The sequence below is a fragment of the Anopheles gambiae genome, chromosome 2 (genome assembly GCF_943734735.2).
Source record: "Anopheles gambiae chromosome 2, idAnoGambNW_F1_1, whole genome shotgun sequence".
Classification (NCBI taxonomy): domain Eukaryota; kingdom Metazoa; phylum Arthropoda; class Insecta; order Diptera; family Culicidae; genus Anopheles; species Anopheles gambiae.
This window is the reverse complement of record NC_064601.1, coordinates 53,638,636-53,654,898: the sequence shown is the minus strand read 5'-3', so window position 1 is coordinate 53,654,898 and position 16,263 is coordinate 53,638,636. Positions and strand designations below refer to the sequence as shown.

Here is a 16,263-nt window from a genome sequence, read left to right as displayed (position 1 = left end):
GAGAACAGTACAAATCTGCTGGCCACCACATCAGGCAATCAAGGTCTCCTTACCACTATCCCCTCCCGATCCCGAGTGGCTCGAGTGTCTGTTTATTTGTTTCGCTTCAGCGCAGTGCAAAGGAATTTGATGGGATTCCAATGTCGCAGACGCGTCTTCGTGGTCGCCTGCAGATGACAAGCGTATTGGGGACCCACAGCCCAGTAATCCCTAAGGAGGGTCCAGATGATGTGCTCCTTGGGGGAGTACAGGCAAGCCATCGTTCAGAGCAGGAATAATGCGGTTGTTTGGGATTCCGGATGCTGTTACAAATAAAACCGTGATAGCGAGGGGGACGGCGTCCATTCACTAGCAAAGCAATGAAACAGCAGCTGGCAACAGCGCTGAGGCAACAGCGCTAAGGCAACGTGGCGGAAAATTCTTCAACCGGTGGGGATATGCAAGGGGAGATCGAACGGGCGGAACAATAAAAATCGAAAAATCCACTCTCTTATTAGAGCGTGATTTTCCGTTCGCTCCCTGCGGGTGGAAGGAAGAACAGTCTCAGAGTTTTATTTACTGTGGCACATTCCGTTCGTTTTTAAGGCGCTTCGATGCTGTGATGCAGCGGATAGGATAGCCAGGCGACACCGAGTCTTATTAAGTGTCAATGGCACTTTTCCGATTTCAAAAGACACTTCGAAATCGATGCCACATTCTGGGCGTATTTTCTCGGGGTCCCCTGAGTGTTGTGTGAGTTCAACATTTTCTTCGCTTCGTTCAGACCGATTATTAGGCAATAGGCTAGATCGTTGCTGATACAGGTTAACTTGAGTGACTTTTAAAAACAGTGCTGTTATGTAGTGTTGGCTTTGAATTGTAATATTTTGATTCAGTACTTGATGTCTCCCATTAAATAACATTGTTCAAAAATTACTTAAAGAAAAGTGTGGACCTACATCATCTTTAATCCAGATTACTTATGTCTAGTCTAAAATTTGTGTTAAATTGAAGTCAATAAATATACTGTGACACATGATCAGCAATTTTATTTTTTTAACTCTGTTATAATATAATCAAACATGTATTTAACTAAGCACTTTACTTAACTTATTAGTCATATAATTTATTTTCCTAAAAACAATCGAAAATCACATAACCACAATCTGATTTTATGATATCAAACCAGAAGCTCTTCCTTCTTCCGTTTATTCCATTTTTAACCACTTGAGTTATAATACAACTTTGCGAAACTTTGAAGAAATCCAAAACTCATGCAAATACTGATCTCAATAAGTGAAAACTTTGGCAACAAATATCTTTAAATCTACATGGAATCTGCTCTCATATATAATAGAATGGTACGAAAATTACCCGTACAAAAAGTGGTAAAGGTAAAGTATTATCGTATTGTTTAGTTTTATTGTAAGATATTAATCTTAGCGTTGAGCCGGTGTATACAAATTGATAATAAATAAAAAAAATAATAAATAAATAAATAAATAAATAAATAAAGAAATAAATCAACATATGAAGTACGCTTAGGATTTATGACGCAAAACGGTTGAGTTTGATCATAATTATAGAGTAATATGGCTTTAGACTGTTTTAATTGGAGATTGGATAGATTAATTGGAGGTGAAAATAAATTATGAAGAACCAACTCCACTTAAAAACGCAAACATGTGACACTAAGTACTGAATAATACACTTGTAAATTATTAAACCTCGACAAAATATTTATCAAACTGTGGAATAAACTAATACATATGTTTAATGCCTCCAATTTAAATTTGACTAATTTTTAATATTTGAATTGAACACACTTCAGAGTCGATGTTCAAGTTCAGATTACCTTATGGGACAAAGTTTATTAATTAATCGTTAATGTCACCCCACAACAGCTTCACAATGCTGAACTTTGCTCTTTCTAAACGCTTCTCACGCATGTATATTTTTTATCCATCCTCACATGTCTTCCGGAAGAGCGCTACTACAGGCCAAGATTGATGAGCCTTCTATTAGAATTAGATCATGATTTAATGGAATATGAGATATCCATCCATCTTCAACAACAAGCCAACAACAGATCCTGGCTAGGGTTGATGCTGCGAATACCTTCCACCTACTGTAGCAGCATCTGCCCCGGGTGTGGATCCGGTTTCGAAGCAGTATTAGCGGGCTCCATTTATCTCCACAACCCATTCCATCCATTCCACGTAAAGGAGAAAGCAATCGACTTGGTTTGGGTTTTGGGGAATGTTATACGGACAGCGGAGAGCGATTTGGAGAGCTGCCGGAAATTTGCCTTTATCGTACATGAGGAAGAGAGGGATCGGTCTGTGCTCATTAATGATCGTGTATGCGTCGGTGTGTGTGTGTGTTTGCATGGTATCGTGTGGCATGCGAGTTGAAGCTGTGTGATATATGACTCGGTAAAAGTTCGCTTTCCTCTACAAAGTTACCTCTTGTTGTTCAGTTGGTAAAGGGGATGTAAATTTAGGAAATCAATTAAAGCGCCCATTCGGGTATGTTTTGTTATATTTCCACGTCAACCATGTTTCGTCAATGAGTGTAAAATGCTGAGACATTTGTTGATTGTTTAGTTAACTCAATTATCGCATGTAGGGAAAATATCTTCAACATGTCTTGAATGAACAATCCTTATGATATGATTCTTATGAATGGACATATGCGACTTATGAATTATGATACATAGTATATCTTGCTAGTATAACAGCCATTATTCTTAGGTTTAATGCACATGGATTTTCTCATGTCGAAATAACGTTATTTTCATTGTGCGGCAACGTATTCCTTTCATGAACAGCAAGCAATCGTCTGGTACTGTCAGTTAAAACGAGTACAACGGTGTCAATTTGCCCGCCTAAATGTTGTTATCATTGATTTATTGATCGCTTAGTTTTCTCCATCACCCAATGCTCTAACCTACTGGCCTTCAGTTTGCGCAAACTTCCCCCCAGCACACGGGCTCAAATGGTAAACCCAGCCAAACGCTCTAAGTGGGAGACCGCACAACATTAGTCACATGATTTCATTTAAAGGTCAATTAGAGGAACCATTATTTAAAAGGACCTGGTCGGCACAGTTTCACTGCTCCGACATTCGCCGGCAACCAACATTTGTCGGTGTCATCGTTTCCGTCTTGGTCTAGAGCGACCAGTTTGTCGTTTGGAGAAATTTTTCACCATTTTCTATTTTTCCGTTCATCATTTCTACCGCTTTATACTACACTGGGTTTTCTCCATCATGCAGCCACGTCCGGTTCAACGGTGTCAAACTGTGTAACGATGGTCGAGTTGAAGAGCAACCCACTTGAACCGAGCTGCTCTTTGCGGTGTACGGTGGGGAATGTCCGGTAGCATAAAGGGGCAATTTCGGTCTGGCGATACTATATCACTACCACTCGTTTCGAGAGGCTGTTGAATAGTGGAGTGACGTGCAACATTATAGGGTTTAATTCGGCGCTCGAACTTTGGCATACATCTTTTATGAACGTTGTTGAGGTTCCCATGTTTTACATCATCGCAATGTTACTCTAGTATCTTGAATCATAGTCTGTGCAGAACCGGAGAGCTAACCTCAGCTAGGATTAAGTGCATCGGTTTTGTTTCTACTCGATAAAAATAACACATATGTTAGAGGCAGTTCGTATTCACGAGTTATTTTGTTGAATATTATTGTGTTCTCAAGAATTCACACTCTTGTGGTTTGTCTTTTTGACAGACTGAACACTTTTCGATGATAGTAAAATTAGATTTTCCAACACATCATAGACCCGATCTTTGGCTTCCCGTGCCATGATCAACGAGTCTTCGGCCCGGACGAGTTTTATGATGTTACGCAGCGTGCGAACTCTCTGCGTGCGGGATGATTTTACGAGCAAAACTCGCTCAATTATTCATAATTATGTGGAAACTTTGGTTGATGTCATCAACGCGCTCTTGTCTGGGATGGGGTCAAATCCAAAACTTTTGCCACTTCTTGGCCCCGAAACTTCATTGTGCGAATCGCAAACTGTTGCGACTGTGCGAGTGAGCGAATGAATATGACATTCTCAATTTTATTGGCTTTTGCCTTTGAAACTTTTGAATAGTTTGAAGTCGATTTGAGCTGCCTTCTTGGAACAGAGGGTTTGCTCCCGCCAAGACAAAGTTGCTTAAGCGTATTGTGTCAGCTTCCCTGGCGATTAAGCCTATCGTATCTCGCAACAGTTACCAAAAGTAAAGCAAATGCTTGATTGACCGTTCTTTGTAATAATGCCATCTGATGTCTTTAAAATGTGCATTTTCCCATTGCAGAACTACCCGACAGTGGGCCCACCCTGTGGACGGAACATACCCGCTATGAGCCAGGAGACGTGCTGAGAGCAAACTGCACCTCACAACCATCGAGACCGAAAGCTGAGCTAACACTGACGCTGAACAACATGGTGGTAAGTATTCTGAAATTGTTATTCGCAAAATTCGTGTTACTTTGCCACCTCAACCGGTATACAGCGGTAGATTAATTTTCATTCAAATATGCTACAGTTTCGAGAAAAAGCTGGACTCTAAACCCCGTTTTCCAGAGTTTATTCGATTTTCCAGAACTGGTGACTGAGTGAACAGAGTACATTTGGGACATTTTAGAAGCTGTCTCAGTTTGTGTCTAATCGCTGAAATGTCCAGTTCCATAGCAATCCGAACCCCTGAAAGCAATCCTCTTCCGTTACGGAAAATGCAAAACATTTCTGTATTTAATTAAATAGTGCCTGCTGGTGAGTGGTGACGGACGGACCTCATGAAATTATAGTGCACATAAAAACAACTAAATACGATACAAAAAGCAAAGCTGAGAAATGATTTAGGAATGGTGCAAGGATTTCATGTTAAATATGCCATTGTGATTTGTGATTCGAGATTGAAGCTAAAAGAGGTATGAAATTTTAATAGACAAGTGCATGCTGTACAGAACTTCTTGATAGTATGCATAAATGAATGAAGCATTTCAAATAATTAGAATTGCTGCGGACTTAATCTCTGAAAGAGTTGAACATTCTTGATATTGTTATTTCTACGATACTTTCCTCTTTGCCTTTTAAGATCATCGTCCTGATCCTTTGCATCATCCCGAGAATGGCATTATTTAAACCCCTGAATAATTCTATGACTTGTATGAAGAATGTCATGCGCTCATAGTAAGTGGCTTGACTCAATGAACAACATTTTGTTTGTTAGATGTTTTTATTTGAAAGTAGTTAGGGAGAAAAATTGCACATGCATAAATACTGGATAGGCTTTTCGTATCTTTTGCCAAATTTTTAACAGGTATTGTAAATCAAATTGAATAGCTAACAGGTTTGCAATTAGTTTTCACTGCTCTACTATGAGCAAATCATTTTAAAAAAACCATATTGAGAATAAACATAATTTCGGACGGGAAATGAAAGATATCTTATGCGTGCAATTTACAATCATATATAACCAAAAATTATGAATCGCTACTTGATTATTACTATTACAATATCATTGAAATTTTTTAATCCGTCTTTCAAACTAAATCAACGCAATGATTGGGGTTTTCAAACGAACGTTTAAATTGTTGTTCGGTGTACAAACTCAAATTAACCATCCCAATTAAACATTCCGTTCATCGCAATTTCACACTATACATTTCGGGTATACCGGAGTGTGGAAGAGGCTTGATCTGCATCCTTTCACATGTTGTCGATGTTTCCAACAAACCAACGGTGAATGCCTTCAGCTCTGGCGTTGATAAAATCCCACTTCCGATTGTGTTGCTATCGCATATCCCGAACATCGATTGTGATGCTGGGAATGTGGGTAATTGTTCCTGCGAGAATTTCGATGCTGGAATCCCTGCAAATACTGCACAGTGCGCTGTTGTTCAATCGTCAGTCGTTGCTGCGTAACGATTAGGGATAGCCAAGGTACACTACCGAGTTGATTAGCAAATGCTCCCGCAGACTTCGCGACCATGCTACCTACCAGACGGCTTTATCCCGCACAGTCCGATCACGGACACGGCTGTTGCCACAGATTCCGCTCCGTGACAAAACTCAAAGGCGCTTGATACCCGCAGAATCAAACCACTGACGCTTAAACGTGAAGATGGGCGGAGGTAACTGCACGGGGGGAGTTTTTTTACACATTGCAGCGACCATCCTCTCCGAAGAGTTTTCATTTCTCTCGGAGCTGCTAGACACTATGTGGACGGAGGCACGACTGTAAAGCTAATGAAATAGCATGACTCTCTGCTGGTTGTGCGCAAACGGAGGATGTTTCGGAATTTAATTAGCTATCCGAGTTCCAAAACGAACATCATCGTGCATGGGACCGGGAGTCACCGTACCGTTTCGCAGCCAAAGTGGACACTTCTCTCCCATCGGAAGCTGGTTTCAAAGTGCCGTTTGGCACAAAGTACCGCAGCGTAGAACGAGACAAATGCGTTTCCGGGGTTGGCCGGTGTGTATGCACATTGTAGCAGTAAATTAAAAGTCATTAACAGCAAAATGGGAATTGTGGCAATGTAGCCATTGCCTGGCTTGGGTGTATCAGCACTTGAATTGCAGATGCAGTAAGCGATAGTTGGTTCTACCGTTCTGCCGGTTGTTGTTGTGACAGTGTGTGTAGGTGAAAAGTCTTATTCGAGATCAGATTTAGAAAGTCCTTACTGATGTCACATGAAGCTTTTGTGATTTCATTCAATTTTCGCATAGCAAACATAGCAAAGCAATGCATTGATTGTATTCATACTCTCGTTTGCTACTGATCGTAGCGAATGATTCCGTTGACTGGCTCATATTAAATTGCTTCATACTTCTAGAAGCTTCTTGAAATATCCATAAATTGTAATAATTCTTGCAAATTTCAAACAGTTCGACGAGAAGTAATAAATAATTTAGTTGACATTTTATTTCCTTTGTGAAAATGAAAGGATATCGAAAAAGTAGAATTGCTTAAGAATGTAATGATAAAAGTTATAAAACAACCTACTAATAACATTAACCATTTAAGTCTGCATATCCTGCAGAAAAAAATGAAAGCTTCGTTTGTGTAATAAACTGCAAAAAGATAATGGACATCTTTCTGATTTGAATTGATGAATTCGTTACAATGGAATATCGTGTCTGTGGTTCTTTGTCGACGGTTTTTATCAGTTTTCATATCGCTTGTATCCGAACGGAAACTTTTACCACTAATCTGTAAGTCTACCGCATCTGTACATGCAAATCTATGCCCGTCAATGTTGGCCTCGGCCGTCGTTTATCCTTTGAGTTGCATGTTGTGGCAAAAGGGGCTAACACTTACCCCTTCGCTGGTGCATTTCACCGGAGAACTATCGGATTGCTTCAATATGTTTCAATTAAATTCAAACTTATTCTTGCCCATTTGGACCAGCTGACGTACCGGAACCGAATCTCCAAACGCTCTTGTGAGTGTGGAAAGACGTGTCCGCTGCTCGAAAACGTAAACCAACCAATTGAACCGAGATTGGATCCAACTTTTACTTGCCTTTTCTGAGCGTTGTACGTCCGCAAGTTTCGCTCGTTAACTGATAAATCATCGGTGCAATGTTAGGCAAAAAAAAAAACAGAATCTCTCAGGGAAAACTATCGCTTTTTCTCCCCGCCAGTACCTGGTGCCGGTACACCCGTCGAAGAGGCAAGGTGATATGTGAGCTGAAAGTTTTTGCGCACGTTTTTTGCGCACAAACACATGCATCCGTTTCGAGCAACGACGTGAAACAGGGAAGCGTATTTGCGGTAGTTAGAATTTGCTCCGAAAATCGTCTCCCATTCCGGTTGTTTTATACCTCTCGCTTTGTTTGACGGTGGCTTCCGTCTGGAACACTTCCACATCCGTGCCACACGGACCATAGTACAGCCCGGAAAAGCCCCCCAACCAAGGTGGGTTCGCGCATTCCGGTTTGTTTGGACAAAATTCAATAAAACCTGGGGGGAATATTAATGGGAGCGAGAATGGCTTGCTTGGCTTTACTTGCATCGTTTCCACAGTTCGAATGCAATCCTGCGCCGCGTTCGAGTTAAGGTTCTCAAAATCGCGGCCCCATATAAAAAAGTGACAATGGCCGTTTGATGAAGCGGGAAAGCAATGCTTGCATGAAACGGGGAGAAATTTTGAGCGCTAGAATTTTGGAGTGAGTTTTTGGTGCGGTTCTCGTGCATGATCCGCTGCGGACCATAGATTTGAACCATTTGATAGGAAGCGTTCACAGTGTGTTGGGAAAATAAGTGGAAGGTTGCAGGTCAAAATTGAAAATTAACGACCGGAAGTAATTTGAAAAGTTCAATATTGGTATAACGGCCAAGTACCGGTCATTTGGCTGATATTGGTGGTTGAAGAGAGTAGTAGAATGTTAGGAAATGTGAAATACTGAATGTTGGATGTATGCTACAAGCTTACCTTGAAGTATTTATTTTAATTTTTTTATTGAAGCACCTTTCTGTACACACCTTGCTAATTTGCAAGGTAAATTTTGATTTTTCAGCAATTTAGTTCAATCGGCCCATTAAACCATTCAACAAAAAGAGATAATTATTGTTGTTCAAGCTTTCCACGCTTCCAAGCTTGGAATCTTTGAGCATTAAAAATATCCTTAAATTTCATTACATTTGATATTGGACAACTTTTTTTTCCAGAAAAAAAGACCAGAAAATTAGAAATAGTGTTAGTGCCGTTACCTATGAACCAATTTAATAGGATGTAAAGGATTAATGATCATAATGATTTATGTTTTGTCATTAAAATAGTATTGTAAATCTGGAATAGGAAGGCTGGGTTGATAGTAGTACCAAAAGAACCAAAGAAATAATTTATAGAACATTGAGATGAAAACAATTAAGCTAACATGAACATGAAACATAAGCTAGTTCTTTGTCCGTGAATTTCAGGATTTCTGCATATTGTTCTGTAACGATAAACATAATAAAATATGTAGCATGTTTTATGTAAACAACTTAATTAATTACTTAAACCTTTGATTCATCTGATTCATATATTTTTTTGGATTTGTTTCTATCATTAACACTCAAGACAGTAGAATAAGTGGGATTTTTATCATTACATATATGTAAACATAAAAAAGTCTGAATCCAAGAAAAAAATGCGCACTACAATGTGTTAATCCTTAGGTGGCGCAGAGAAAATATTGTGAGTCGTTTGCTGGTTACAAACTTTTCTTAGTTTTGCCAAAGAACTTTCAAGATCTCAACGTTGCCGGTTCGATTTAAGTGCTTGGAAAAGTCGGTGTCTGGGTTAAAGTGACTCTAATGGATACAATAAATAAAAGTGTTCTTGAAAGCCCTTGCCATGAGTATTGTATTGGAATTCGTTTGGTCAACAGGAAAGGAAAAGTTCTGTTAAGTAGATGAACAGTAGCTTTATGTTACTCAAGCTACAAACAACAAATGTATATTTAAAATAACACAAAATGTAATGTACACAAACTGCACTAAGCTTGATGTTTGCTGCTTTGGTTTGATTTAAATTTATGAACAACTGAAGCAAAACTTTACCTGCGGTAAATGGTTATGATAAAGTGAACTGCAACGCTCAATCACTGTTCCCATCATTGGATTGCATGGGATGTGAATAACCAAGTAAACTGAAGCTGTTTGCTCTTCATAAATTGTAAATTCACGCTGCGGGCGGATAGATGAGCCCGTTTGTCAAAGTGCTGGAAACGGACGTTTATATCTCCTGCTCCCTTTACCAATCCCGCCCTCGGTGTATACATCTTCCCCGTACATCACTGACTGCCAAAATCTTTCCTTGTCTTTCGCTACATTGTGAAAGCTACCGCTTAGTGAAGCACCTTCAACATAAGCGCACAGAAAGTGTGCTCGGTTCGTTGTTTGGTTACACAATTTCGTCGATATTTGCCTGCGGTGAAAAGTTTACTGTGCAAATTTTGCTAAATTCGAGCCCACCTCAAATGGCCGGCAACGGCGAGGCCGGCGAATTTGTGTCGCAAACTTTAGCTAACGCAAAACCGACCGATTGAGGACGAGTAGGTTCCGTACCTAGTGCAAGTTGGTCTAGTTTAGCTTCGGGGTTGTTGGGGGCCTGGCCAGGAACAACCCGTGGGTGACGAAGACAAAACCCATCCAACCCGATCCCCATTCTGCTCTAACGATGCTGGTAATTTGTTTTAGTTATTCTACCAAAATGATTTGATTAGTCAAGCGGCATTTAGGTGCTTCTTGACGGAGGCAAGCCGAGCGCCCGTTCGGTGCAGTTTTCGGTCGAAAATTTTGATCAAAAATCAACACGAGAAAAGTGGATTTAATTAACAGATGCTTCCCACGCTGCTCCCAAGCTCTCCTCATCTTGTTCATCTAGGCTTGGTTTTCTACGCAAACGTTTTGTGGAGCTTTTTGCCTTATTAGCCTTTACTAAAGCGCCGGTTCTGGTTTGTCTGGTCGTTTCCGGTAATGTTCCGAATTGGACGAAAAATGGAAAACCGTGTACTTTAGAAAGGATTCCCCAAAATAGGACCAACTTTGGCCGTTTGCTGACAATGGTGTTTCCGCATTAGAATTTGATCAGCATTGCTCGGCGCTGGTTGGTGTGTACTGGGAATGAAACTGATATCTATTAGCCCTTGATAAGGGCGAATCAAAATGTAAATTGCCATACCATACTGTTTCCTGTTACCAAATTGGATCAGGAAGGGATTTTGTAAGGTGGTATAAAACCTGTTGCTGCAGCATTTTTGGCATACATCAGCTAAAAGTGATGCAGTTGTGCATTTTATTGTTTGATTTAAAAATGCAACTTCGTGTTAAGGTGCAAGAAAGCCCGGCGATTCATTTGCTGTGGTGAAACGTTAATTTGCGCACGAACATTCTAAATTACTCACACATAATTTGAAGTATGTGTGAACGGAAGGTAAAGACGTAAAGACGGACACTGCGTGTAAGATGAACACTTCTCATAAATGCATGAAAAAGGTAATTTTCGAGAAATTCAACAATTCAGAATCCAAATTGAAGGTAAAACAACATATTTGAGAACATTTTTTCGTTTAATATATGCAAAATTGTTTGAACTCACAAACAAAACAAATTTTCAATCATGCGCACTCTTGTTGATTTAATTTGATTACTACGGATCTTAAACTCTGTAACTTGCATTGTTTTTATTTTCGGAAGGTTTATGACATGAACGAGTTGTCGTTATTATCAAGCAAAAAACTGACGAAAGAAAGAGAATGAAAATTTTAAAAATCCTTGTTTTTGGTGGCATATGAATCCTGAGGCCAAAGCGGGAAAGACGGACACTTTGTCGTAGGGAAAGATGGACACCGTATTTGTTGAGTTATTTTATTTCTGATATCAATTGATGATGAATAGATTTCTTCATATACCTTAAATAAGGGTATTTCGAAGATATAAACCATTACGCAACTAGAAAAAGTAATAAAACAGCGAGAAATGAAACACCGGTCAAAATAGCAGTCATGCGTTATCATATTACTCGCTCGACGCTGATGAGGCACTTCACGAAATCCAATATTTTGTCATGACTTGGACAACTTTAAGCAATAAAAAAAGGAAGCAATTGATATGACATCGTTCAGGAATAGATGAGAGATTCTATGGGTTTACAGATATCATAAAGTTCAATATTCTATGTAAGAAATGGCTGGACCTATTAACAAGTCCCTCGAATATGCTGTGGTCGCGGACTTTCTGCGGAATAATTTCCTATAGCGAAGTTTCAAACTGTTGTTCTGTAAGCTGATGCCACTTCACTGTTAGTGCTCGATATTAAAACAAATGCCTTAGATTCTGCATTCTACGATCTATTAGAATCGGTGCTTACAATTCCTAAATTCACGGCTGAATGAATCGTCGTTGCAATTGGTCAAGAATTAGTTTACAAACGTACCAGGACGTGGAAAGCAATAGAATTTGTTAAAATACAGTAAACCTCTTCAATTTCCAACGTTGTCTACAGGTGTCCATCTTTCCCATATCAGGTGTCCGTCTTACCCGAACATTTCAAAACTGCACCAAAAAAATTGTTTTTATTTTATGGAAAAAAACATAAAAATCGATAAAAACTTAAAAATTTCAACACATTTTCTCATAAACCATGTGCTTAAGATAACGTATGCACATTATCATGGTTGTTGTATTTATACATTCATAGATTTTTAGCATTATACTTAAGGTGCCCGTCTTTACCTACCTTTCCCTGCCAGTTCATAGAACAATATTCCATGTTTCTAAACTGGATGAAGCCTGTGAAGTCGTGCACACATTTCACATTTGAGAGTTTTTCCCTTAAGTTAAATATTTCATGAGCCTTTTTATGTGGGTGGCATGGGTGTGGTACATTGGCACAATGTTGTTTCTACCAGCTCAATTAATAGCCATGATTTATTCATAAATGACAATGATTCAAGAAAACTGTGTCCTAAAGCCTACCATTTTATCAACAAAGTTTCATACCCCTTTTTACGTTTGGTAAAAGCTTTCAGCTTAATGTGTTCTAAATGCTTCCAATTTGAATAGACTATATGTTTGTTGATGTTCTAATTTATAATCAGGAACTTTGTTGAAATTTTACCACACACACACACACAAAACATAATCAGAAAAAAGTTTTTACAAAGTTGTCCCTTACAGAACCGGCGCTCCTAATTTAGCCGTACGAGGCACAATTTAATTGACGAAGATAAAATTCCACGAACGCCAAATCATGTCGTGCGCTTGTCAGATCTCCAGGCACAATTTCTAGACACCGACACCATCTCACCGTTTTTCGTGTCCGTCATGACAAACGCGGAAATCCATCCGACTGTGTAGTGACTTTTCCTTGCGTTATTTTTTTTTTCTCCTTCCTCATCCTACTGTGAGCTCTGCTTTGTACGAAGCTCGTGTCTTTATTCAGCGCAAACATCAAAGCAAATCTTGTTCGCATCGTAACTCAAGCGATACGGTTCTGGAGTGCTCTTTTCTAGTTCTAGCTTATCCGGATTGCGAAGGAGGTTCGGCTTCCCCGGCACCCGGGCTATCATCGCCATTTTCTTTGTGGGTGGTGGCCAAGCATCACCATGCCAACCTGCGAGCCTTTACCAAACCCACCGCAGCACCGACCGCTCGGCATCATTATGTACGCTCTGCCTCTGGAATCTTGGGCAAAAGTAATCAATATTTTAATTGGATGAAGATTTTTGAATATTAAAACCGTGAGATTCGATCCGAAGGGCAAAGTTTTTACCCGGACCGAGGTGCCTTAAGCTTATTGCGTTGTGCACGCGTGCAAATGGAAGCAGTACGAAGCGTCCCGGACAGAATTTGAAGTCAGTAATTTTTAACTTAAATTTCTTCACACTCTCGCACAGTGCTGACCATGGTTTCTTGCAAGAGCAGAAGTTCTAAGGAGAATGTGCACAAAATTGATCAATCCATCTTTAGAAGATTGTGCTAGAGGCAGGCAGACTACACTCGTTAAATTATAAAAAGATAATTTAATCCATTGAATTAAAAAAACTACGTTCTATTTTAAATCTAGGATTAAAACGTCATCCTACAATACCCGAATAAAATGTACCGAAATTTGCAATATTCGTTAACATGAAATAAAAATAAGTCACACTATAGAGTTAAACCTCCTTTGAATTTAAGATATACAATACCCGTTTACCAATTTTTCATCACTATCTTACATTTCCAAAAGAAGACAAACCATCTTAAAGCAAATATCTTCACAAAAGGTTCGTTGTCTTAGAAGCTGTCTCATCGTGGCCTTGTAGCATTTTCCGCCTTTAAGAAGGAATATCCCAGTTATTGCATCACGTAGATAGTTGGGAAAAGTTGACAAGGCTTTCATTTCACCTTTTTGTGGCTGGCTGTTTAACTCCTGCCCACGGCATCAAGTGCTGCTTGCCGTGGCTACCGAATTTCTCACACAGTTTATCTTCATCGTTTCAGCACGAGTCCCTGGTATGTACGGTTGCGTGTGTCGCTTGATGTTACTACCTTCGCGTTGACCAAACTCGGCTCCTTTGGCACTAGCAACCGAGTCCCCGCCCTCACACCGGCCACCAAGCAAAAATGTGAGAAAATTGTGATCAAATAGGCACTTGTCGTTTTCACCTACGACTTCACCTTTTCGCACCGTGGCCGTTTTATTGTTCTTCGCTTGCACCCATTCAATTGAAGCACTTGTGTCCTGCTGTTTCTGCACAAATGGCACTTGAGCAACTCAAATACTCACTCAAACGCGCGCGCACACACACACACACACACCCACAGAAACCCTGCCGACAGCGTTCACCGATGGATGGAATCGGGTCTCGAGAAAGGTTTCGTATTTTTTTCTACCGAAGGAAAAAACACTTAACAGCAAAATTAAAAGTTTATGGGGAAAATTTTAAATTGCTTCTTGGGTCAAGTTTCCGGAAGCTCGGTGGTGTGCCGAGAAGCTCGACGCACGCAAAAAAGAAGGCACGTGGGAAATGAATCCGATAAGAGAAAGAGGCACCAGTGGATGGCTGAGGTGGAGCGGGGCCAGGCAGGACTTTTCCGTTCCTACGAGCTACAGCATTTCATGCATTTCCTTTACGCCGGGTTGATGATAAGGTGGAAAAGTTGAAACTTTTACGACGATGCTTATTATTGCTATAAGCGTTCAAACGGGTGAACCGAACGGTAAATGGTATCGTTCCGTAGGGGTTACGGCAGGGAAGAGTGTATGGTCACCTGAAACATTCAACCGGACACCGATCAAATACATTGCATCACTGCCACCACTGGTGAGACCATGCGGTAGGTCTGAGAGGGACGGTAAGGGACGCAAACGGAAGTGCCAAAAAGTTGGCCACATTTGCCGAACGTGTGGAACGTGTGGCCAGGCGCTGGGAATGCCTTTTGCACTATTTTGGTGTGCCGGGTGGAGTTGCTGCGGCTGCGGTGGAGTTGTTAGAGCAGAAATTTATGTCTACGTTCAGGTGCTGGCTGGCCGGCAACAAATTACTTCCGTGCAATGGTAAAACCCGAAAAACTTTGAATTATTACCGATCGGAAAAGTAACATATTGATGATGCAATTTATGATAGACTTGCAGGTTTTGTTCCATTTTTGCGGAGTTTTAAGAGTAGTTCGCTCAGGATGAAATGTTTAAAATTGTTCACTAAGTTTCTGAAGGTTGAAAATAGGGAAGCCTTTTGTCATGTTTGTAGTAATGAAAGGTAGTGTGTTTTAGTAAATTTAAGCAAATATTGATCTTTTGTTTATATTTCAAGACCTTATGATCTCATCGACACAGATTTGTTCCATTTAAATTCTGTCAATGACTAGCATACGTGACAGATTCATCTGGTTGTATTTTTATAACAAGAGTGTTCATCGATGCTATCACGTAATTGAGCTACTATTTCTCGTACACCCAAGAATCACACGTTTATCTGTGACTGTTCAAAATGCTATCATTTTTTCCATCTATCGTTCGCTCGCTCGCACACTCCCGCACACAAAAGTAAACACCAGGTGATTCATATCGTAATCAACACTGGCCCTATTGGTCTAGCACTCGCTAATGGCACTTCAAACGCACTTGCCATTCATGGGATGCAATCCACTTACAGCGAAGCTGAAGTGTTTGAATGGCTGATGATGTTTATCTGGTATCAGATGGTTATTACACTCCACGCTCGGGTGAGGCATTAGGTGCGAGCGCTTAACATCCCATTCAATCCCACGGGATGGAAAAATACTACTGGGGAAATGTTGGCCACTATCGTGTCGGATTATGTAAAGCAGCAAAATCATGGGGATAGGGATAAATGTGTACTTTAATGTCACGTTGGGTGAGGTCTGGGGCTTATCGAAGTATTTAAGAGGTCTGTCTGGTAATATTCAAATAAATCCTTTCCATTTCGGATTGCTACTTTAACATTTGGGTGACGATTTAACGACTTACGAAAATAAATTTGTTTGGTGTAAAAAAGTACATCCACAAATCAAAACATTCCGATGACTGTTAGCACATCAACGCGATAGTAGTTGTGCACAGCTTTGCGTGGCTATCGATAATCGGCATCGTTCAATTCACACTGCCTTAATCCCAGAACAAACGCCCAATTTTAAGCCAATTCTCTGTAAAGAGAACTCCTTCAAACGTCCTTTCGTTAACGTTTCCATTTCATGCTTCAACAAATGCTATTTAACCGTGGTGAATGGTTATCGTTTTGCTGGTCTTCTGCACTTCCTATCCCATTTTGTGG

General features: G+C 40.2%; 1 protein-coding gene across 5 annotated transcripts in view; it reads left to right on the top strand.

Annotated features, from left to right (window-relative positions):
* LOC1274515 (uncharacterized) overlaps positions 1-16,263 on the top strand; it is a 142,341-nt gene that overhangs the window by 94,509 nt on the left and 31,569 nt on the right. For all 5 annotated transcript variants that reach the window (XM_061643917.1, XM_061643919.1, XM_061643918.1 and 2 more), the window contains exon 6: positions 4,302-4,435. In XM_061643917.1, coding sequence (XP_061499901.1) covers positions 4,302-4,435 — 134 coding nt within the window. The remainder of the gene's footprint in view (positions 1-4,301; positions 4,436-16,263) is intronic.